This window comes from Myotis myotis, unplaced genomic scaffold (assembly GCF_014108235.1).
Source record: "Myotis myotis isolate mMyoMyo1 unplaced genomic scaffold, mMyoMyo1.p scaffold_m19_p_8, whole genome shotgun sequence".
NCBI classification, from domain to species: Eukaryota; Metazoa; Chordata; class Mammalia; order Chiroptera; family Vespertilionidae; genus Myotis; species Myotis myotis.
Window position 1 is genome coordinate 22,741,099 of NW_023416390.1, and position 22,124 is coordinate 22,763,222.

Here is a 22,124-nt window from a genome sequence, read left to right on the forward strand (position 1 = left end):
CTTCTTCCCTGTCCATGACCTCTTCCTGCTCTCTGCCTCAGTTTCCCCACCTCAGATAGTAACAAGGAACTGGGATACAAGGCAAGCTCCCTCCATGCCTGTAACTGGACCCCATGCCTGGCATTTTGTTGGCTCTTAGCCTGGCTAGGCCAGTGGTTGGGCAAGAGCAGATGGAGAGCAGTTAGAAGCAACAGGAGACACTGAGGCAGGTCCTCAGAGCAGACTGATGATGAGTTCCTGGGTCCTGAAGAACTGAATGGGGGTGGAGCAGGGCACGCCCCAGCCATGCCCGTCTCTAACAGCTGCCTCCCCATCAGACCCGGATGCCCTGACCTACACCGTGCAGCACCAGGTGCTGGGCTCAGACCAGTGGACAGCGCTGGCCACGGGCCTGCGGGAGCCTGGATGGTCAGCCACAGGGCTGCGTAAGGGCGTTCGGCACATTTTCCGGGTCCTCAGTGCCACCATCAAGAGCAGCAGCAAACCATCACCCCCTTCTGAGCCTGTGCAGCTGCTGGAGCGAGGTGAGCCTGGGTGTGCTTGTGGAGCGGGGATGGGTGCTGTTGGGCCAGAGAACTGGTTCCCCCCGGTGGGAGCTCAAGGGCTGGTCTGGACATTAGAGCTTTGACAGGAACAGTGTGGCTGGGTGCGACCTTGACCGTCAAAGTGCTTCCTTCTCACTCCTGAAAGCGGCTCATAGACAAAATGCTGACCCTCTCTGAGACTCAGCTTTCTCCTCTGTAAAAATGGAGCTCACAGGGCGATGGGGAGGGTTAGAGGAGCAGTGGGTCGTAAGGATCTCCTCCTCCCAGGCCCACCCCTGGAGGAGGCGCCCGCTGTGCTGGACAAGCCAGACATCGTGTATGTGGTAGAGGGACAGCCTGCCAGTGTCACCGTCACCTTCAACCACGTGGAGGCCCAGGTCGTCTGGAGGAGGTGGGGCCCTGCTTTGCATGCCCCATTCCCACAAGTGGCAGTCCAGTTCCGGCGTCCTAGCCTGACCTCCTGTGGCTGGGTCCTGGGTGACCTCCCTCTCGTGTGTCCCTTAGCTGCCGAGGGGCCCTCCTAGAGGCTCGGGCAGGGGTGTACGAGTTGAGTCAGCCAGATGACGACCAGTACTGTCTTCGGATCTGCCGGGTTAGCCGCCGGGACATGGGGCCCATCACCTGCACTGCCCGCAACCGTCACGGCACACAGGCCTGTTCGGTCACACTGGAACTGGCAGGTGGGTGATAGCAGACCCCCTTCCCTCTCCTCCCTCTGAGGCCCGTAGCCCTCCCCTCCCGCCCCCAGGTGCACACACCCATTGGCTAGTCCTAGGTCTTCTCTCTCAGCCTGTCCATCTAATGGCCATACTAATACCAGTACTACTACCACTAATAGTAATAGTACTAATAAGATATTTTTTGTACGTGTCAGGCTTAGTGCTCAGTATCTCACATGTAACTCCTCATTTAATATTTACATCAACCCTGTGCGATGGGAGGTGGTTATTATCCCTGTTTTACAGATGGGGAAACTGAGGCTCAGAGAGAGTGCGAAATAACAGGCTCAAAGTCACACAACCTAATAAGACCGGGAACTAGGATTCAAGCTCTGATACCCAATTCCAAAGCCAGAGGGTGCTCCCTAGCTCCTGTGTTAAGCACAATAGGAAATAATACCTCAATGTAACAAGCATAGGGAGACAAGATTACTTTAAAAAAGAAAAAACCCCAAGGGAGTGCATCTTACACGAGACTCTCAGCTCCCGGATCCTGGCTGCCCTTGGCTCAACTTGTCCGACAGAGCCTCCCAGCCTTCGCTGTGATTACTTTTTTTTTTAATTTCTCCATTACAGACGTTGTCCCTCAACCCCCAGCATGCATTAAGTAGTAATTGCCTCGTGTTCCAGTTTGTTAATTAACTCTAGACATATGTAACTGCCACTCAGGGTTTCGGACAGGCGCCAGCTAAACAGTGTTACCTGCTGAGCAGATACAATTCCCACCAAATGCAAAGAAAGTGACATTTTAGTTAGCACAGGCAAGCTTCTCGTGGGTAAATGGGCATTTTCTGGTGCTTTTAAAGAATTGTCCAGGTTCATCTGATACACCTAGTGCTTTGACCTTCATAGAGCCTACCCTCTCACCCCCACATCCTCCCCTCCCACTAGAAGCCAGATTCCTAGAGGGGAGGGAGAGCATCTTTAAAGTGGAAGAGAAGTGGCAGGAGCGTATGAGAAGATGGGAAACCGCACCGCCCCCCTGTGGATGGTGGATGGGGTGAGGCGCAGATCATCTGGGCCCTGGATCTCCCTTTTACGTGTCTTTTCCTTGCCCAGTTTCCCCCACCCCATCCCCTGTCAATTTCTCCTCAACCACCGCTTTGCTCCTTGAAAGGTCCATCTGCAGGGCTCATCTTTCTTTCCAGATATAGGGAGAGGCCCTGGCCACCCAGCCCTCAGCCTGACCTGCCTGGGACAGTGACACGGAGACTGTGTTCCAGCCAACCAGGGCTAGAACAGGCCTGGGGCTTGGGTCTACACTCTCTCCCACTGTGCCCCCGCCCCCCCAAGGCAGGGCAAGTGGAATGGCCCCTTTCCTCTATATCCGCCTCACTCTAGATCAGTGATGGCGAACCTATGACATGCGTGTCAGAGGCGACACGTGAACTCATTTTTTTGGTTGATTTTTCTTTGTTAAATGGCATTTAAATATATAAAATAAATATCAAAAATATACATCTTTGTTTTACTATGGTTGCAAATATCGAAAAATTTCTATATGTGACACAGCACCAGAGTTAAGTTAGGGTTTTTCAAAATGCTGACACGCCGAGCTCAAAAGGTTCGCCGTCACTGCTCTAGATCTCCCCCACTCCCAGGATGCCCTTCCCTTTTATCTATATAAAACAAAGCAGTGTGCCTGTGATGGTGGGGGTCCCTGCCCAGTGCCCTTGCTTTTCCCCAGGGCCTGACCACTCCACTCTCCTTAAAGCCTAGATCCTCAGCCATGCTGAGGAAGAGGGCACCAGGAAGTTACAGGCTCCTCTGCAAAGCACACTGGAATATGATTTAATTCCATCACGAGAATTAGAAGCCACTTCATAAGGAAATAATACGATTGCATGATATGTGTAGAGAATAAAATCACAGTCACATGTGAGAGGACTAAGCTGAGCTTCGGCTCCAGTTTGTTCTTACATCTCCAAGGTGGCAGAGGGCCCCTTCAGCATTTAAACAAGATTCAGAGAGAAAACTTCAAGACAGAGGCAATGCCATCGGGAACTTGATTCAGGGTCACAGGCTCAGCGGAGTTTGGAGCTCAGGACAATAAAGTTGGAGAAGCCCTCAATGGGACTGTGCACAGGGCGATCGCCCACAGGGGGCAGCGTTGAGCCACTCCACGCCAGCCCATTAATGCAGTGAGGGAAGAGGCTCAGTCAGGATGGCCAGCCCTGATTTGTCAAGAGAGACAGGAAACCCAGATTTCTTTTGTGTGTGAAAATCTCATTTCAAAGCTGGCAGATGAACACTGAGGGTCAAACAAAGCAAGCCTCTGGCTTAGGTTTTCTGAGATTCGGGAGACATCACGTATGGATTTACAGGGAGAGCGGTTGGTCCAGGCTAGGATTTTGAGAGCCCCAGTGGGTGAGGTGCTGGGGTCTGGGGAGTGGGGGCAGGGGGGGGGGAGGTCCTGGGTGGCCAGGGCCTCTTCCTCAGTTGCTGAGGAGGCAGGCCCACGTGACCCCAACATTCTGTCCCCCTCCCTTCTCCACTCCCACCTCCTGTGTTTCAGAGGCCCCTCGGTTTGAGTCCATCATGGAGGACGTGGAGGTGGGGGCTGGGGAAACTGCTCGCTTTGCTGTGGTGGTTGAGGGGAAACCACTGCCGGATGTCATGTGGTACAAGGTCAGAGGGTGACGCCATGGCCTCAGGGGAGGCCTAACCTGGGGCTGGCCAGGAGCTTGGGGGGAGAAAGGAGGGATTTCCTGGGAGTGTGGGAGGGGTCCAGGCAGCCTTAGGAGGAGGGGAGCTGAGGCAGAGAAGAGAAAGGGTGCTGCCAGAGGTGCGTTTTAGAAGGAAGTGGGACCCAGAGGTGCTGAGTGATGCTGGTGGGTGTGTGAGGAACCGGGGGACTAATTGGGGTAGAAGGGGTTCCTGGCCCTGAGAGGGGTGAGACTGGGTCTCTGGCATGGAGGGAAGGCTGGGTCCCAGGTGAGGTGAAGCCAGGCCCAGGCTGGAGGTGACGGCCGACTCTGCAGGATGAGGTGCTACTGACTGAGAGCAGCCACGTGAGCTTCGTGTACGAGGAGAACGAGTGCTCCCTGGTGGTGCTCAGCACGGGCGCCCAGGACGGAGGCGTCTACACCTGCACTGCCCGGAACCTGGCTGGAGAAGTCTTCTGCAAAGCAGAGTTGGCCGTGCGTTCAGGTGGGCTGGAGCTCCGGGGCAAAGTGCTCACCCCCTGGGACCCATTTGAGCCCCTGTCCAGGAGTCACTCATCTGGCCCTGCACTCCTGGGCTCCCACATCTTCCAGCCCCAGCACCCCACTCAGGCTTCCAACATTCTTGCTCCTCTTCATTCAACATTCATAATCCTTTTGTCCAAACAGTGTTCACAGGATGCTTCTCCATCTACCCTGCCTGTCTCAGCCTCTGCCCTCATTCCTCTCTTGCCCTTCCCCAGCTAACACCAGGCATCTCTTCCCCAGCTCAGACAGCTATGGAGGTAGACGGGGCCCGGGAAGACGAAGAACAGCGAGGAAAGAGACTCAGCGACTTTTATGACATCCACCAGGAGATCGGCAGGTGTGGGCGAGGTGTGGGGGGTGGTGTCTGGGGGCCAAGAAAGGCTGCGTCTGTGGCTGGGAGGGTGTGGAGAGTCAGGGTTGCAGCCATGCCTGAATCCCATCCTCTCCGTCTGTCATCACCCAGGGGTGCCTTCTCCTACCTGCGGCGTGTGGTGGAGCGTAGCTCTGGTCTGGAGTTTGCAGCCAAGTTCATCCCCAGCCAGGCCAAGCCAAAGGCATCAGCGTGGCGGGAGGCTCGGCTACTAGCCCGGCTCCAGCACGACTGTGTCCTCTACTTCCATGAGGCCTTCGAGAGGCGTCGGGGGCTGGTCATTGTCACTGAGCTGTATCCTGGGACAGGCTGGGTGTCTAGGGGATACCTGCCTGAATGACCGGTTCCTGTAACAACCAATTAGTAACATGTTTCACACTTAACAAAGTGGTCCCATTGACAGTTGGGAGTTCTGAAGGCATCTTATAAATACTTCATAGGGTGGAAGTATTTAAAAACCAACATTTTCTGCCCCGCTCCCCTTTTAGCTTAGACATATATAGAACTTAATGTGTGCCTCACAGTGGTCTAAGATTTTTATTTATTTAATCTTCATGTATACCTACTTATCTTGTGGACTTTTATCATCCCCATTTTACAGATGATGAAACTGAGGTACAGAGAGGTTAACTCACCAGAAGTCACACGGCTAGGAAAAGGCATGCAATTTTTGTCACGAAATGCAGTACAGCACTGTATTTCTGAACATTTGAAGTGACCTCATTTCAGATGAGCATCAGTACTTGGCTTTAGTAGGAGGCTGTTACCATAAAGAATGGACTTTAGCTTTGTAAGAGAGTTTGTTAAACAAAGGCACACTATAGTAAGGATGCTGGGTGGTTGGCTTATCACTCTCACAAGCACGGTGACCGTGTCCTTCACACCAGGCTCCCAGTCTGCACTGGTAGAACCCAAACCTCAGCACAACGGCCGATTATTATGTGTCATGGACCTTCTAGGTCATTCTCAAATAGTCAAGAAGTCCCATCTACAGTCAACAAAATTCTGCTCCAACTTGATCCCTACAAATACCTCACAGGGTGGGCAGGAGGAGGTGTTATCCTCGTTTTACTCCTGAGGGAGTGTAGGCTCAGAGAGGTTAGGTGGTGTGCCTGAGAGCCCACAGCAAGTGAGAGTCCAAGCAGGGCTGTCCCATCTGTGCACCCAGGTGACAGGCGGAAGAGTGAAGACACAGTTGCTAACTGGTACAGATGTGCTTTCAGGGAAAGGAGAAGCCTGCCCTGAGCTGGGATCTGACTTGAGCTCTGGGAGTGGGGGCACTGCCCAGGGAGGGCTGGGCAGTTGGCATTGGTCACTGTTCTCCTTGATCCAGGACACAGCTGCACAGAGGAGCTGCTGGAGCGAATGGCTAGGAAGCCCACCGTGTGTGAGTCTGAGGTGAGGGCAGTGGGTGGCAGGGGTCAGGTTGGGCACTAGCGTTCACCCACCTGAACTCTGAGAGCTGAGGGGTGGGTCCTGGACATGCCATCTGTACTCATGAATAGGCCAGGGGTGGTCCTGGAGAGCACTGGTAGGCGGGCAGCAGAGCCCTTTTCCTGCATCAGACCAGACCCCCACCCAGGGACTTGCATATCTCAGCAGACCCTCCCTGTCCCTACCGTGTTTCCCAGTCTTCCTCCTGTCAACATTCCTCAGACACTCCTCCCAGCAGGAGCTCCACCTGGACTCCATGCAGCCTCACTCTGTCCTGGCACGGGGGGCATGCAAGTTGTGCACTGCACACTTCTATTCATTATCATGTAAATGACTCCTTTCTGTAATTGTGGTGTGCCTGACTGTGCAGCTGTACATGGAGGCCCTGGGTCTCAGCAATCCAACCTATGTTCCAGTCCCCTCCACCAGCCATCTGAAGGCCACCTACCAGGCACAGCCTGACCTCTTGCCACAGCCCTGGTGGTGATCAAACATAATGCCCCACCCTTCCCCCACGGACTCTGGGTCACCTGTTTCCACAGATCCGGGCCTACATGCTACAGGTGCTCGAGGGGATATGCTATCTGCACCAGAACCATGTGCTGCACCTGGATGTCAAGGTGAGGTGCAGGTGGGGGTGGGGAGCAGGCAGCCCTGTGGGAGCCAGGCAGCGGGGTGTCCTCCCCTTTTCACTCAGCTCCCACACCTTGCCCCGTGTCCTGCAGCCTGAGAACCTGCTGGTGTGGGATGGTGCAGAGGGTGAAGAGCAGGTGAGGATCTGTGACTTCGGGAACGCCCAGGAGGTGACTCCGGGAGAGCCCCAGTACTGCCAATACGGCACACCTGAGTTCGTGGCGCCCGAGATTGTCAACCAGACCCCTGTATCTGGAGTCACTGACATCTGGTAATGTTGGCATCCTGAGCGGCTGGGGTGGGCCAAGGCAGCTGCCCTCAGTGCTGAGGAGGTGCTCACTGGCAGAGAGGAGCTTTACTCAGCCCAGGTTCCTTCTCTGACAGTGGACGGGTGGCATTGCTCATGGGTCCCTTGCCCACATAGCTACCTACCCCTACTCCTCATCAATCAGGGATGACCCAGACACTCGAGGCCTGTCCATCCTTGGTTCCTTATCTCCCCTGGGTGATCAGCCGCCCCCTCTGCAGCCATCTTGCCCCCCCCCCCCCCCCAGTGAGGCAGGCATTGTCCCTTGGTTCCCAGATTTCTCATGGCTTCCTGGGCTGGCCCTGCCATGACCCTGGACTCCTCCAGGGATGTCTGGATCTTTGAATGCAGAGTCTTCCCTGAGGAGGCATCCTTGCATAATCCATTTGTCCAAACAGTGTTCACAGGATGCTTCTGGCTAGATTCTTGGTAGCGGAGAACGGCTCGCTTCTGGTGGGAGGTGGGCTGTCCTCTCACCGACCCTCTCTCCTTCCCCCACAGGCCCGTGGGCGTCGTTGCCTTCCTCTGGTAAGGACCTCTCTGCACTCAGAACCCCAGTCTCCAACGGTCTCTTAGCACCCCCACTCCCAACATGTATAGGGTCTGGGGCTAGCGAGCAGTTGGGGGTGTGCAGCCTACCCCTTCTCTTCCACACCCACTGCTGCTTCCTGCACAGCAAGGGGCCGCATATGCAGGAATGCAGACGTCCCAGCCTGTGTGTCTGTCTTCCACCGCTGTGTCCCTCCATAAGGGGTGGCACTCAGCTGGATGGAGAGGCCAGAGCAGGCTCAGTGCCATTTAGGCAGGGACTACAAGGCCCTGACTGTCCAGCAGGGACTGGAAGGAGTAGGCTCAGTCTCAGGGAAGCATATCCCCACCCCACCCCCGCCCCCCTGCTCCCCGCCCCCCTCTCGCCCCGCCCAGCACAGACTCCTTACCTCAAGGACAGGCCATGGCTGGAGGAGGCACAGAACAGGTCCTCTAAGCATGGGCCCAGGGCAGGGACCTGGTGGCTGCCTGTCTGGGTGGTGGTGGGAGCAGGACAGGCAAGAGTCCAAAAGACTCTGTCCAGGTTCACCCAGCCTCTGTCTGCCCCACAGCCCCAAGGCCTCCACCTCTCCCCGGCCCTATGTCCCCACCGGCATCCTGTCATCTCTTGCTTAGCCCTAGGGCCCTGCCTACCTCTCAGCTCTCTCCACCCCTGCAGCCTGACGGGAATCTCCCCGTTTGTTGGGGAAAACGATCGGACAACATTAATGAACATCCGAAACTACAATGTGGCCTTTGAGGAGAACACGTTCCTGAGCCTGAGCAGGGAGGCCCGTGGCTTCCTCATCAAAGTGCTGGTGCAGGACCGGCTGTGAGTACGAGGCCCCGAGGCCCCCCGCCCTGCAGAGTCCCCTCCTGCCACCCCTACTGCTGCCCAAGCCTCTGCCCTTAGACATCCAATCCTCCAAGTCCTTAGAGGCCTCATTTTCCCAAACATTTATTGACTGACTGAAGTAATGAGTGATGAATCCTTTCTTAATCCTCATTCCTTACAGGAGGCCTACCGCAGAGGAGACCCTAGAACATCCTTGGTTCAAAGTGAGTCTAGTACTGCAAAGTCATGGTCGAAGAGGTGGAGAGAGAGCATGTGAACAGCTTCATTTATTGAGTAGCTACTGTGCGCAGTTACCATGATAGGTGTTTTATATACTTACGATCTATCCGCCTCAAATAGCTCTGTAAGGAAAGTATAACTCCCATTTTGCCCATAAGGAAACAGAGGCTCGAGTTGGGGTATCATGGATTCCAAGGCACAGATGTGGACTTCCCATCCTGGGGGTCCTCATCAGGGTTTTTTCTGGCTCTTGAAACCAACCCTGTGTCCACCTCTGTCTTGCACTGGTCCCACACACTGTGGTTGGTATGTGGCCTGGCCTCTTGGCTTTGAGCTCTGTGTGGGCAGAGTTCTCATTCATCTTCAAATGCCAGCAATGCAGGGCACAGCGCCAAGTGGGGGGGAGGGGGTTGAGATTCAGCAAATGACCCAGAAAGAGCAACTAAATAAACCATCCATTGAGAATTATGCTGGGACAACTGAAGGCTGAGGTAATTCTGGTATCTGTCCTTGGAGAACCAGCCTTGTCTCCCAGGTCAGAAATGAGCCCCAAAGAGGACAGCCTGGGTGGGTCGCTGAGGGAGGCCTCTGTCATGGCCTGGCTCACCAAGGCTCCAGATATCTGGGCTGCTAGCTCCACATGGAGATGGGTGGTGAGCTGGGCAGTAGGGCCACGCCCAGGGGCCTAAGCACAGGCCTCCCAGGCAGCCACTGTACTAGGACAGGGCCTTGAGCCATGGTGTAAGCTCTGAAGCCCACCCCAGAAGCCACCAATTTTTGGCCTCTCCTCTTAGGTTCAGGGAATTTGTCTACATGTGGGCACCTTGGCTGTTGGAGTTGTTGTGACAGATCCAAGGGGAAGGGGACCCCCAGGACCCGGAGGCAATGCTGCTTGGTCCACTGTCCCCTCCTGTAGACTTTGTCTCTCCATTGTCAAACCTTGAGGGTCTAGGTTGACAGAAAACTTTCTCTAAGTCCCTCTTTCCTGGGTTTGCAGACACAGGCAAAGGGCGCAGAGGTGAGCACGGATCACCTAAAGCTATTCCTCTCCCGGCGGAGGTGGCAGGTGAGTTTGGCTGGGTCCTGCTTCTGTGCCTTCCACCTTCTCATTCTGAGCCTTCTCTCTCTAACCTTGCCTTTTCTCTATCACGTGCCCTCACCTCCTGCTCGTCTGTCTTCATCTGCTTTTTATTCTCTCAACTCCTGGTTTCCCTCCTGCCCCCTGACCCCTGCCCCTCTCTCTGTCTGCCTTGGGCCTTCTCCGGGGGCTGAGGTGAGCCTGAGCGGTTCAATCTAGCCCCCAGGGGACTGTAGGTCTGACTCTAGCACTCTTTCTTCAGCGTTCCCAGATCAGCTACAAGTGCCACCTGGTACTGCGCCCCATCCCTGAGCTGCTGCGGGCACCCCCCGAGCGGGTGTGGGTGGCTGTGCCCAGAAGACCACCACCCAGCGGGGGGCTCTCGTCCTCCTCTGACTCTGAAGAGGAGGAGCTGGAGGAGCTACCCTCAGTGCCCCGACCACTGCAGCCCGAGTTCTCGGGTTCTCGAGTGTCCCTCACTGACATTCCCACTGAGGATGAGGCCCTGGGGACCCCGGAGGCTGGGGTTGCCACCCCTATGGAGTGGCAGGAGCAGGGAAGGGCCACCTCTCAGGACCAGCAGGCCCCGAGCCCTCCTGCCCTCCCCTCCTCAGGCCAGGAGCCCCCAGCTGGGCCCAGCCCCAAGCGGGGAGAGCTCCGCAGGGGCAGCTCAGCTGAGAGCGCCCTGCCCCTGGCCGGGCCCCGGGAGCCGGGCCGGGGCCTGCAAAAGGCAGCGTCTGTGGAGCTGCCACAGCGCCGGAGCCCCAGCCCGGGGACCGCCCGCCTGACCCGGGGAGGCCTGGGTGAGGGTGAGTATGCCCAGAGGCTTCAGGCCCTGCGCCAGCGGCTGCTGCGGGGAGGCCCTGAGGATGGCAAGGTCAGTGGCCTCAGGGGTCCCTTGCTAGAGAGCCTGGGGGGCCGTGCCCGGGACCCCCGGCTGGCACGGGCTGCCTCCAGCGAAGCAGCACCCCACCACCAGCCTCCACCAGAGACTCGGGGCCTGCAGAAGAGCAGTAGCTTCTCGCAGGGTGAGGCAGAACCCCGGGGCCGGCACCGCCGAGCCGGGGCGCCCCTTGAGATCCCTGTGGCCCGACTTGGGGCCCGCAAACTACAGGAGTCTCCCTCCTTGTCTGCCCTCAGCGAGACCCAGCCACCCAGCCCTGTACGGCCCAGTGCCCCGAAAGCCAGTGCCCGCAAACCCAGTGCCCCCAAGTCTTCAGAACCTCCTGCTACCAAACCCAGTGATGCTTCTCAGCCCTTGGCATCCCAGCCAGCCCAAGAGAAGGCCCGGGAGTTCAAGGCAGAACCAGTCCCAGCCCCCAAACCTACACAGCCTCCCCTGGCCCTGCAAACCCCAGCGCCCCCCCTCACACCCTATGCCCAGATCATTCAGTCGTTGCAGCTGGCGGGCCGCACGCAAGGCCCTCCCCAGGGCCCAGCCACACCTCCGACAGAGCCCAAGTCCCACCCCGCGGTGTTCGCCAGGGTGGCCTCCCCACCCCCGGGAGCCTCTACCAAGATCGTGCCTGCAGCCTCGGCTCCCCCAGCACTGGCCGAGAAAGCCCGGGTCCCCACGGTGCCCCGCAGGCCGGGCAGCAGTCTCAGCAGCAGCATCGAGAACCTGGAGTCCGAGGCCGTGTTCGAGGCCAAGTTCAAGCGCAGCCGTGAGTCGCCCCTGGCACGGGGGCTGCGAATGCTTAGCCGCTCGCGCTCGGAAGAGCGCGGCCCCTTCCGCGGGGCCGAGGAGGACGGCATGTACCGGCCCAGCCCGGCGGGCACGCCGCTGGAGATGGTGCGACGGCCCGAGCGCTCGCGCTCTGTGCAGGACCTCAGGGCGGCCGGGGAGCCGGGCCTGGTCCGCCGCCTCTCGCTGTCGCTGTCCCAGCGGCTGCGGCGCACCCCGCCCGCGCAGCGCCAGGCGGCCTCGGAGGCGCGCGGCGGCGGGGACGGGGAGAGCTCGGAGGGCGGCAGCTCGGCGCGGGGCTCCCCGGTGCTCACGGTGCGCAGGCGGCTCAGCTCCACGCTGGAGCGGCTGTCCAGTCGGTTGCAGCGCAGCGGCAGCAGCGAGGACTCCGGGGGCGCGTCGGGGAGGAGCACGCCTCTGTTTGGACGGCTACGCAGGGCCACTTCCGAGGGCGAGAGTCTGCGGCGCCTCGGTCTCCCGCACAACCAGCTGGCCGCCCAGGCCGGCGCCACCACACCTTCCGAGGAGTCCCTGGGCTCCGAGGCCAGCGCCACGTCGGGCGGCTCAGGTGAGGAGGGGCAGGGTGCAGGGAGCACGGGTGGACAAGTATGGGTGGGTTGGGGGTGTGGGGCCTGGATGGCAGGTGCAGAGTTCAGAAGAGGGTGGCGCTCCCTGGACGAGACACTCTGGGAGGAGGAGCGGGCGGGGCACCCGGGGCTGGGTGTTCTCTACTTCCCTGGGCTGAGGGCTGCAGCGGGTGGGAGCTGCCTGGCCCTGGCTGGGCAGGTACTAAGGCGCCTGGGTCTTCACAGCCCCTGGGGAAAGCCGGAGCCGGCTGCGCTGGGGCCTCTCTCGGCTGAGGAAAGACAAGGGCTCGTCACAGCCAAACCTCTCTGCCAGCGTCCAGGAGGATTTGGGTCACCAGTATGTGCCCAGTGAATCAGGTAGGAGGTGCCTGCTGGGTAAGTAGCTGGGTGGAAGATGGGCCACTCTGAGGAGCCCCAGCAGTGATGCAAGGGACCTGGGATTAGGAAAACAGTAACAACAATAATAATAGCAGCATTGTCATTAATTAGCAATGCCCAGTGTCCTATGAAGCACTTTACAAGCACTTCAACGCCCCCCCACTGTTGAACTATTTATTATTTGTGTCATGTCCATATGGCTCAGGTGAGGAAACAGGCTCAGCCATGCTAAGTAGCTGGTGGAAGGCACAGAGCTGGTAGTAAGCACAGCAGCCAGAGTTGGAGTGTATGCCCCTGTGCACCAGACCCCAGAAGCGGCTTCAGGACACCATCGCTTTTCTTTGTCTTGCCTCCTCCCTCATGGGAGAGGGTCCTCGTAACTCCATGTAGTTCTGAAGGTCAGGGGCTCCTACAGCCCCCATACCGATGTGTGTATGCAAAGACACTATTTCTCTCCCAGTCTAGAGGCCCACAATCCAGACTGTGCCCCCAATTCTGCATTTCTCTACAGCCTGAACACCCACCTGCCCCTCCCTGCCCCCTGCCCTGCCCCTGCAGGGTCTCCAACACTTTCAGCACCTTCAGGGCTCTTTGCTGGAATGAGGGGAACATGGGATTTGCCCTGGTCTGTTTCTCTGCCTGGTGTCCTGCAAGGAGGCAGGTATTTCCCACCTGGGGTCACCCCGTCCCTCACCTAAAAAAGGGGCATTACTCAAGGACTATACACAAAGGCTCAGGAGGCCAGGTTTCCCGGCTGGCATGCAGAAAGGAGCAGGCCCACCAGGGCAGGCTGTGTGCAGGATCTTCAGCAGTCGTCAGTCTGTTCTTCCCCAGTTTCTGATAAAACTCCTCCGAACTGGTCCAGCTGTGCCTCCAGTAGGCTTGAGGTGACTATGTCTGGCCTTGGCCAGGGGAGCTGGGGCACCTTCTCCTCAAGGCAGCGGGCATTGGGGGGCTGTAGTACAGGAAGAGGGAGGGAGGCCAGCTGGTGGGGGCAGGGGTGGAGAAGGAGAAGGACTGAGACAGAGAGAGAGAGAAGCCAGCACAGAGGCCTCAGGACAGCTGATCCCTTCCCACCAGGGGCCTCCCTCCCAAGTCCATTTTGCTTGTGCAGCTGATTTCCTGCTGAGGCAGTGTCCCCTTACCTCATCCTCCCCCCTCCCTGCAGACTAAGGCTGCCCCATGTCCACTTGACCAGCTAGGGCTAGCCTCTGGGGGGTGGAGGTAGAACTGGCAGAGCTAGGCCAGGATCACCTTTCACCTTGCCTCCTGGCCTCCCTCTCTTGCCCCTACCCAGTACCCTCCCTTTATCTGATGAAACCGTATTCACTTTGTTATTGGAGCCTCAGTGTGGGACCCCTCCTTAGGGAAATGGGTACAGTGGGAAGGGCGGGCGGGCATGCTGCTATTCGGACCATGCAGTCCTGCTGAGCATTCCTCTCCTGCCAGCTCACCCCACCCCCACTCCCTCCTGGTTCTTTAGACAGGCAGCTGGGGCTCCCTGGGGCATCTATCTCTCAGCCTTCTCTGCCCACGTGAGAAAAATCCACCCACCCACCCCCACCCCTACCCCCACCCCCGGTGGCCAGGACCAGATTGGAATATTTCTAAAGACATATGCCAGGGAGCAGGAATACAAGTGCTCACGGCACTAAGGAGCCACAGGCGACTGCACTGAGCAGAGACCTTGGCCCATCTGCACCCAGGCCATGACCGGTTCACCAGCCAGCTGTGAAGCCAGCTTTGCCGAAACAGCCTCTTTCTCTGAGGGTCTGTGCCTGGCTCGCTACTGAGCATATTCATGAGCTAATAATCATAACAATAACAAGAGCTAACGCTTATGAGCACTTATGGTTATATCTTAGACACGTGCTAAGCACTGTATATGTTCCTTGTAATTCTCACAACAACCCCATTAGCTTGGTGTTTTTTTCTTTTCCTCAGTTTACACAAGACATGGTCCAAGGTCATGCAGATACTGTCTCTTGCCCCTTCAAAGGCTCTCACCACTCGGCTGACCTGAAGGAGTATTAGAAGTCTAGGACTGAATCCCTGGACCCCAGGGGCAATGAGGGGTGGGGAGGCTGACACACTTTCTGGCTCTGCCCCCTGTTTTGCCATGACTTCAGAGCTTTTGAGACTGCATTTTTGGATTGAATATTGTGTTCAACCCCAGGATTCTCAGCTCAGGTGACCAGCTCCTCTCACTTCCCTGTGGTGCCCCAGAGGGAGTGAGTATTGCCAGCTTAACCATTATGGTTTTTCAATATTTACTTGTTTTTATTTTATTTAACAAGTGTGTATAGAGCACTTGACGCAGTGCCAGGCGCTGCTCTGAGTGAGTTGCAAACATATGAATGAGGTCACTACCATGCATCTTCCATAGTCAGCAAAAGGAAAAGATAGCTCTACACACAGCGAGTGCCTGGAGAGAGTGCTGCTCACCCCAAAGAAAATTCTCGAAAGTGTGGCCTGGGGTGGCACTGTTCGCATCTGACTGGGAAGAGAGAAGCTTTTACTCTGCTCTCCACCTCTCACATGTATCCTCCCCTCCCTCAGCCGTGTGAGCTGAGGTCCTTGCAACCCATGGCCATCTGCTTTCCCTGCAGACTTCCCCCCAGTCTTCCACATCAAACTCAAGGACCAGGTGCTGCTAGAGGGAGAGGCAGCTACCCTGCTCTGCCTGCCGGCAGCCTGCCCTGCACCCCGCATCTCCTGGAAGAAAGGTGGGATCACTTCTCCCCAGAGGGGGGCATGGCATGTGATCCCAGTGCCCTGCGAGGCTTGGGGGAGTGGCGGCTGAGGGGTCCCGGAGGACCAAATGTGCTGCCCCACTCAGCAGCCCCTCCTGCTCCTCTCTGTCCGCAGATAAGCAGTCCCTGCGGTCAGAGCCCTCAGTGGTCATCGTGTCCTGCAAAGATGGACGGCAGCTGCTGAGCATCCCCCGGGCGGGCAAGCGGCACGCGGGGCTCTATGAGTGCTCAGCCACCAATGTCCTGGGCAGTGTCACCAGCTCCTGTACCGTGGCTGTGGCCCGTGAGCCTGGGGCAGGGACTGGGGGGGAAGGCTGTGATGGAGGGGGTTGGGGCAGGGCTAGATGGGCTCTAAGCTGGAGCATAGGGGCTCACTGAGGCTCCCTTTCTCTTGCCAGGTGTCCCAGGGAAGCTAGCCCCTCCCGAGGTACCCCAGACCTACCAAGACACAGCGCTGGTGCTCTGGAAGCCAGGAGACAGCCGGGCACCCTGCACGTACACGCTGGAGCGGCGGGTGGACGGTGAGGGACTGCACAGGCTGGCTGGGGGAAGGGGTGGCAGGTGGAAGGCCAAGAAGCCAGGGGGGCAAGTGTCCTCCCCGGGCAGAGTTCCGCTCCCTAGACTCCTTACAGATAGCACTGGGAGCTTGGGCCACCCCTCTGTGACCTCAGCCCTCCTCCGATGGTGCCCGCAGGGGAGTCTTCCTGGCACCCAGTGAGCTCAGGCATCCTCGACTGTTACTACAATGTGACCCACCTACCAATCGGCGTGACTGTGAGGTTCCGTGTGGCCTGTGCCAACCGTGCAGGACAAGGGCCTTTCAGCAACCCTTCTGAGAAGGTCCTCGTCAGAGGCACGCAAGGTCAGTGCGATGGGGGGGCGGGGGAGGGTGGCCAGATAAAGAAGGGGACCCTAGCCCAGGATCCACCCCCTTCTCAGAGCACCGCAGTTTTGCTGCTAGGGGCACCGTGGTGATGATTTTCCTTGTCGTTCCTCAGATTCCTCAGCTCTGCTACCTGCTGCTCACCGAGACACCCTTGTTACCTCAGGGCCAGCCAGGGCCCCGCCTCCGGACTCTCCTACCTCACTGGCCCCATCCCCGACCACTGCTGCAGCTCCTGGTCCCCCAGGCCCCCAGTCAGCTGCTCTCAGCCCTTCATCTCCCCCAACACCCCCCAGCCAGGCCTTGTCCTCACTCAAGGCTGTGGGTCCACCACCCCAAACCCCCCCACGAAAGCACAGAGGCCTGCAGGCTGCCCGGCAAGCAGAGCCCTCCCCACCCAGTGCCCAGGTCACCCCAAGTAAACCCAAGTCTTCCGTCCCTAACACTGGGACCCCGACCCCAGCCTCCACTCCTCAAGGGGTTAAGCCAGCGTCTTCCTCTACTCCCCTGTATATGGTGACGTCCTTTGTGTCTGCACCACCAGCCCCTGAGCCCCCAGCCCCCGAGCCCCCTCCTGAGTCCACCAAAGTAACTGTTCAGACCCTCAGTTCAGCCAAGGAGATGACCAGCTCCCCTGGCGTCAGTCCCCGCAGCTCTCCGGGGCCGGAGGGCACCTCTCTTCGACAGGGCCCCCCTCAGAAACCCTACACCTTCCTGGAGGAGAAGGCCAGGCAAGCAGAGAGGGGAAGGAATGGAGGACAGGGGGGAGTGGGTGGAGCGTAGGGGACACAGGAATTCAGAGAAAAAACTGGACTGCCCACCCAGCATGGAGAAGGTGCGGAGATCTGGGTCATCAGCACTATTGAGCTCAAATTTTCCCTGGGCCATACACTGTGCTAAGCTCTGTAGCCATATGATCCCATTTAATCTTCATCACTTGGAGAGGAAGCCACTGCATTGTTATTATCACCCATTTCACAGATGGGAATACTGAGGTTAGAGAGGTTATGGGATTTGCCTAAGGTACAGAGTCACTGAAGGGCAGAACTGGGACTTGAACCCAGATTTCTAAGATTAAACCCCAGAGCCCACACTTGGGCCCCTGCTCGCCAAACCCCAGTCCCCTCAGCCTTCACAATGTTGGTGTCCCCCTCTTTCCTCTAAGCCTGTGGTATCCCTTTAACACATAGGGGGCGCTTTGGTGTAGTGCGTGCATGCCGGGAGAATGCCACCGGGCGGACGTTTGTGGCCAAGATCGTGCCCTATGCAGCTGAGGGCAAGCGGCGAGTCCTGCAGGAGTATGAAGTGTTGCGAACGCTGCACCACGAGCGGCTCATGTCCCTGCATGAGGCCTACATCACCCCACGTTACCTTGTGCTCATCGCTGAGAGCTGTGGCAACCGGGAGCTCCTCTGTGGGCTCAGTGACAGGTAGCTGGGCATTCTGGGGGAGAGGGAATGGGAGCAGAGGAAGCTGGGCTGAGATATCACCTGTCTCCCCTGGACCTCCAGGTTCCGATATTCAGAGGATGATGTGGCCACCTATGTGGTGCAGCTGCTGCAAGGCCTGGACTACCTCCACGGCCGTCACGTGCTGCACCTGGACATCAAGCCAGACAACCTGCTGCTGGCCTCTGACAACGCCCTCAAGATCGTGGACTTCGGCAGTGCCCAGCCCTACAACCCCCAGGCCCTGCGGCCCCTTGGCCACCGCACGGGCACACTGGAGTTCATGGGTGAGGGCACCACGCCAGCCAGGGTAGGGGGTTGGGGTACTGCCAATGGGACAGCAGCCATAGCTTCCCCCACTTCACCCACATATATGCCATTTATTGGGTGCTTACTGGATGCAAGAAATGAACAAAGCCCTTTCTATGTTTTTTTGTTTCCCCCCCAGTGTATCTTCACAATAGCCCTGGAGATTGGCATAACATTACTTCCATTTTACAGATGAGGAAACAGAGGCATAGTGAGGCTATTTGTCCCATATAAGACAGTTTTCAGAGGTGGAGCCAGGATTTGATAAAGCTGAAAAGATAGGAGAACCAATATTAATTTATATAAGTAAGGAAAACCAGCTACCACTTAGCTACCTGCTAAATACTTTATGTTCATTATCTGTACCCTTTAGATTTATTCTGAAAGCCACACTTTACAAATGAGGAAATTGGAGCGCCAGACGGGTTTAATACATTGCCCAGGGTCCTATAGCTAGAAGGGGCAGGCCTGGGATTGTAGCCAGCCAGGCCGATTCAAAGGCTCTTCATCTTTGTGCTGGCTGCATTCATTGTGAATGGGCACTCCACCTTGGAGCTGACCCGAGGGAGCCAGTGACCCTGGTTCTCAGCAACTCCGCGGTTCTGGTGACCCCACCATTCAGAGCCTGGGCTGATTCCTCAGGTGCCCACAGCTCCCCTGGAGGCCACCCCCACTTCCACCCTGCCTGCTGCTCTGGTCAGACCCACCTCAGGGTGGTGGCCTCAGGGGCCTCCCCAGCCTTTTCCTGCTTCCCTGCCACCAGGAAACTGGTTCAACTTGGCCTCTGTCTCCTGTCAGCTCCTGAGATGGTGAAGGGAGACCCCATCGGCTCCGCCACAGACATCTGGGGTGCGGGGGTGCTCACTTACATCATGTGAGTGCCCCGGACCCACCTTCTGCCCACGGTCTTCCCCCTCCCCAGCACGTGTGTACCCAGGTGCCAGTAGCCCTGTCCCTGAGTGCTGTGCCCCTGAGGACCCCCATGGACCCCCATACTAATGTCTCCCTGGACCTGTGAGTTGACCCTCTGTTCACATGTCTCAATTGAACTGTCTCCACCACAGGCTCAGTGGACACTCTCCGTTCTATGAGCCAGACCCCCAGGAAACAGAGGCTCGTATTGTGGGGGGCCGCTTTGATGCCTTCCAGTTGTACCCCAACACCTCCCAAAGCGCCACCCTCTTCTTGCGAAAGGTCCTCTCAGTACACCCCTGGTGAGTGGGCCCTACACCTGCCAACCCCCCAGTATTACCTTCTTGGCCTCAGACGGCCCTGGTCTAGCCCATGCCCTGGTCTAACGCCTCCCCTGCCCTTGGTAATACACTGTTGTTACTACTACTCAGTGGTTGTCCTACCCACCATTTAAGACCTATGACACAAGCAGAACCACTGTCCCCACTCCAGAGACTGGGAAACTGAGAGTTGCCCAGAGTCACTCACTAGGGGTAAATCCAGGTGTGGGACTCAGATATCTGGGAGGACAGAGCCCAGCCCTGCTCTAGGCTGTCCCTCCAGGCTCACCATTTCTGGCTGGGCCTGGCAGGAGCCGGCCCTCTCTGCAGGACTGCCTGGCCCACCCGTGGCTGCAGGACGCTTACCTGATGAAGCTGCGCCGCCAGACGCTCACCTTCACCACCAACCGGCTCAAGGAGTTCCTGGGTGAGCAGCGGCGGCGCAGGGCCGAGGCCGCCACCCGTCACAAGGTGCTGCTCCGCTCCTACCCAGGCAGCTCCTAGTGGCTCGGACCACAGCCTGGCCCCGGGATTCCACTCGGGGCTCCCGCTGATGCTGCGGGACATTCCAGGGCCCACGCTGAACTGGGTGGACTCAGGGCTTCGGACACCACCAGCAGAAAAATCCAGCCGGGCTGTTACCTCATGGACCTGCGGGGACAGAGGCCCCGGTTTCGGGGGCTTCGGCCAATGCCACCAGGCCAGAGCCAGAGCTGGAGACTCACTGGCCAGGCTGGGTGGAGTTGGAAGCAGGAAGAAGGGCAAGAACAGAAGGGGGAAGTGCGAGGAAGGGGTGGGAGACTCTAGGAAGGTTCTGGGAATGGGAGACAGTGCATCCAGGGGAAAGGAACCCAGGAGGGTGTGAGTGGCTGGAGAGGTGAAAAAGGAAGGAGCCCAGGGTGTCAAGGCCATGGGCTGGGAGTGCCAGTGAAGCAGGGACAGGACATGGGACAGTGTCAGGGTGCCAGAGGCAGCGTGTGAGAGAGGGCAGCAAGATAGGGGAGGGAGAGGAGAGAGGACTCAGGTGGGGATGGGATGGGCCAGCTGCCAGCATCCCATTGAAGAATTGTGGAGGGCTGGAGGCAGGAGGCAGTGGTCACTCAACCCAGAGCTCTCCTGTTGCACTCCAGTGAGTGCAGCTCTGGGCTCTGTGTTGGCCCAAGGATGTCCCCACTGGCCCTCCATGGCCTTTGCCCTTCTTCCCATTCATATTTATTTATTTATTGACTTTTATGAAGTTTTCCTTCCACCCAATCCTAATTGCTCATGTTGTCCTGACCATCCCCCTCCACCCAAGCCATCCAGCTGTCTGTGCAGCTGTCTGTCTGTCTGTCACAAGGGAAATAAAAATAGCAAGCAGCAGGACCTATGTGTGATCTATGGGGAGAGATGGCTGGGGAGCAAGGTGCTGTGACAGGAGTATTCCAGCCTTCCCTGGGCCAGTGAGAGCCCAGGTATACCAGCCAGCACCTTCAGATGTCCTCCTCCCTCCCTGGCCCTCCTGGCCCCTTACCTCTCCCTTATTCCTAGAGGGAAGAGAGACTTCAGTCTGCTTTTCCCTCTGACATTTCTGGAATCCTGGCAGGACCCTGAATCCCCACCACAACCCTCTAACCACACTCTGGTGGTCCCCACCCTTTCTCACATGTTCCATCATCACACCTTGGAAGACGCCAGGCTCTGAAATGGACCGGCCCACACCCCAATCCTGGCTCAGCCTTCTTTCTGCAATGCTTCCCAGCTCTGGCCCTGGTGCCCCAAGCAGAGGGGGTTTTATCATGATGCGAGCAGGTGGTGTGAAGAGCTGCACAGGAGCCCAGGACAGGCCCACCCCCCATGTTCTCAGTGTCAGACCACCAATCAGCTGTGAGTTCTCTGGGCAGTGTGTCTGCTGTGATGATGCTACAGATGAGCATTTTCCTAGACCCCAGGGACACCCAGACTGGACCTTCTGATCCCCATGGCAAGCTGCTGTGAAGTCTGCTGGGGGTGAAGGCACCTCGACTCTGGCTGCAGTGCCACAGAATGGTTAATGGGTTCTAGAACTGAGGTGGGGAGAGAAGGGAGCCAGTTCTCCTGGGGTCCAAAGGGACTGTCCTCCCCGCTTCACCCCTTGAAAACCCTGTTCTTGACAAAGTGACAAGAATAAAGTTGCCACCATGAGCAGAGAGCTGGTGCTGGTGTGTTGCTGATCTAGGTTGAGGGCCCCTTGGCTGGAGCCCAAACAATGTCATCCCAGCCCAGCCTCTCTGGCTTCTCAGGACCCGAGGGAAAAGGCAATACCTATCATCATAAAACAGCAGTTAAAGCAGCTGGAAGGGACCAGAGAGACATCTTTTAGCTCACCTGTCATTTTAGCGATGAAGATATACAGTTTGCCTGTGAGAATCTGTAATCCCCTACTCACTGCAAGTGTTTTCATATAAAAATGAGGTGCCTGAACTCATATCTTGATAAATGGTAAAATTCCTCTCCTGTCCCCCTTCTGATCTTGAACTCCCTTCCCATCTCCATTGGAAATGGCATATGAACTGCTTGTTCCAAACCCGGAGGAGCAAAGGTAATTTATATCAGCAGAGCTGTGTCAAAATTGCTCTGATCAAAAGGTGACAGTGCTCCACACCCGGGTGGGCAGTTGCCATAAATGGAAGCAATGCTCTGCCTGGCAGGCTGGATACCAGGCATGTCCCATCACCTCTGGTGCCCCTAAACATCAGCTTTGCCCCATAATGGGCCGTGGCCCATCCAAAGTTGCTGAGTCAGTATTAGTGCCAATCTCCAGGGACAGTGCAGCCCATACCATATCACATGGAGGAGAGTGCGTGGAGATGGGGGTGGCAGGAAGGGATGCTGTTCTTAAACATCTTTACGGTCCTCTCTAGGTTTATCTCAGTTTACCGCCAGGGGGCACAGTGCGGAAATGACAACCCTAGACTCTGGGGTGGGGGTGGGGGTGAGGCGCTTTCGGAT

The 22,124-nt window shown here is 57.4% G+C and overlaps 1 protein-coding gene across 9 annotated transcripts in view; it reads left to right on the plus strand.

Moving 5' to 3' along the window:
* SPEG (striated muscle enriched protein kinase) overlaps positions 1-21,769 on the plus strand; it is a 57,348-nt gene extending 35,579 nt beyond the window's left edge. For 3 of the 9 annotated variants that reach the window (XM_036319973.1, XM_036319974.1, XM_036319975.1), the window contains 26 exons: positions 318-524; positions 813-936; positions 1,050-1,225; positions 3,780-3,892; positions 4,246-4,414; positions 4,696-4,792; positions 4,919-5,119; positions 6,166-6,223; positions 6,802-6,879; positions 6,985-7,163; positions 7,701-7,727; positions 8,407-8,559; positions 8,744-8,786; positions 9,800-9,868; positions 10,143-12,132; positions 12,377-12,508; positions 15,139-15,255; positions 15,398-15,565; positions 15,681-15,803; positions 15,977-16,144; positions 16,281-16,896; positions 17,356-17,595; positions 17,677-17,900; positions 18,721-18,796; positions 18,987-19,136; positions 19,466-21,690. In XM_036319973.1, coding sequence (XP_036175866.1) covers positions 318-524; positions 813-936; positions 1,050-1,225; positions 3,780-3,892; positions 4,246-4,414; positions 4,696-4,792; positions 4,919-5,119; positions 6,166-6,223; positions 6,802-6,879; positions 6,985-7,163; positions 7,701-7,727; positions 8,407-8,559; positions 8,744-8,786; positions 9,800-9,868; positions 10,143-12,132; positions 12,377-12,508; positions 15,139-15,255; positions 15,398-15,565; positions 15,681-15,803; positions 15,977-16,144; positions 16,281-16,896; positions 17,356-17,595; positions 17,677-17,900; positions 18,721-18,796; positions 18,987-19,136; positions 19,466-19,658 — 5,891 coding nt within the window. In that variant the 3' untranslated portion in view covers positions 19,659-21,690. Of the gene's footprint in view, positions 1-317; positions 525-812; positions 937-1,049; positions 1,226-3,779; positions 3,893-4,245; positions 4,415-4,695; positions 4,793-4,918; positions 5,120-6,165; positions 6,224-6,801; positions 6,880-6,984; positions 7,164-7,700; positions 7,728-8,406; positions 8,560-8,743; positions 8,787-9,799; positions 9,869-10,142; positions 12,133-12,376; positions 12,509-15,138; positions 15,256-15,397; positions 15,566-15,680; positions 15,804-15,976; positions 16,145-16,280; positions 16,897-17,355; positions 17,596-17,676; positions 17,901-18,685; positions 18,797-18,986; positions 19,137-19,465 lie in introns of those variants that run through there. The other 6 variants (XM_036319972.1, XM_036319971.1, XM_036319976.1 and 3 more) reach the window with 6 other exon arrangements.
* The last annotated feature ends 355 nt before the right edge of the window (positions 21,770-22,124 follow it).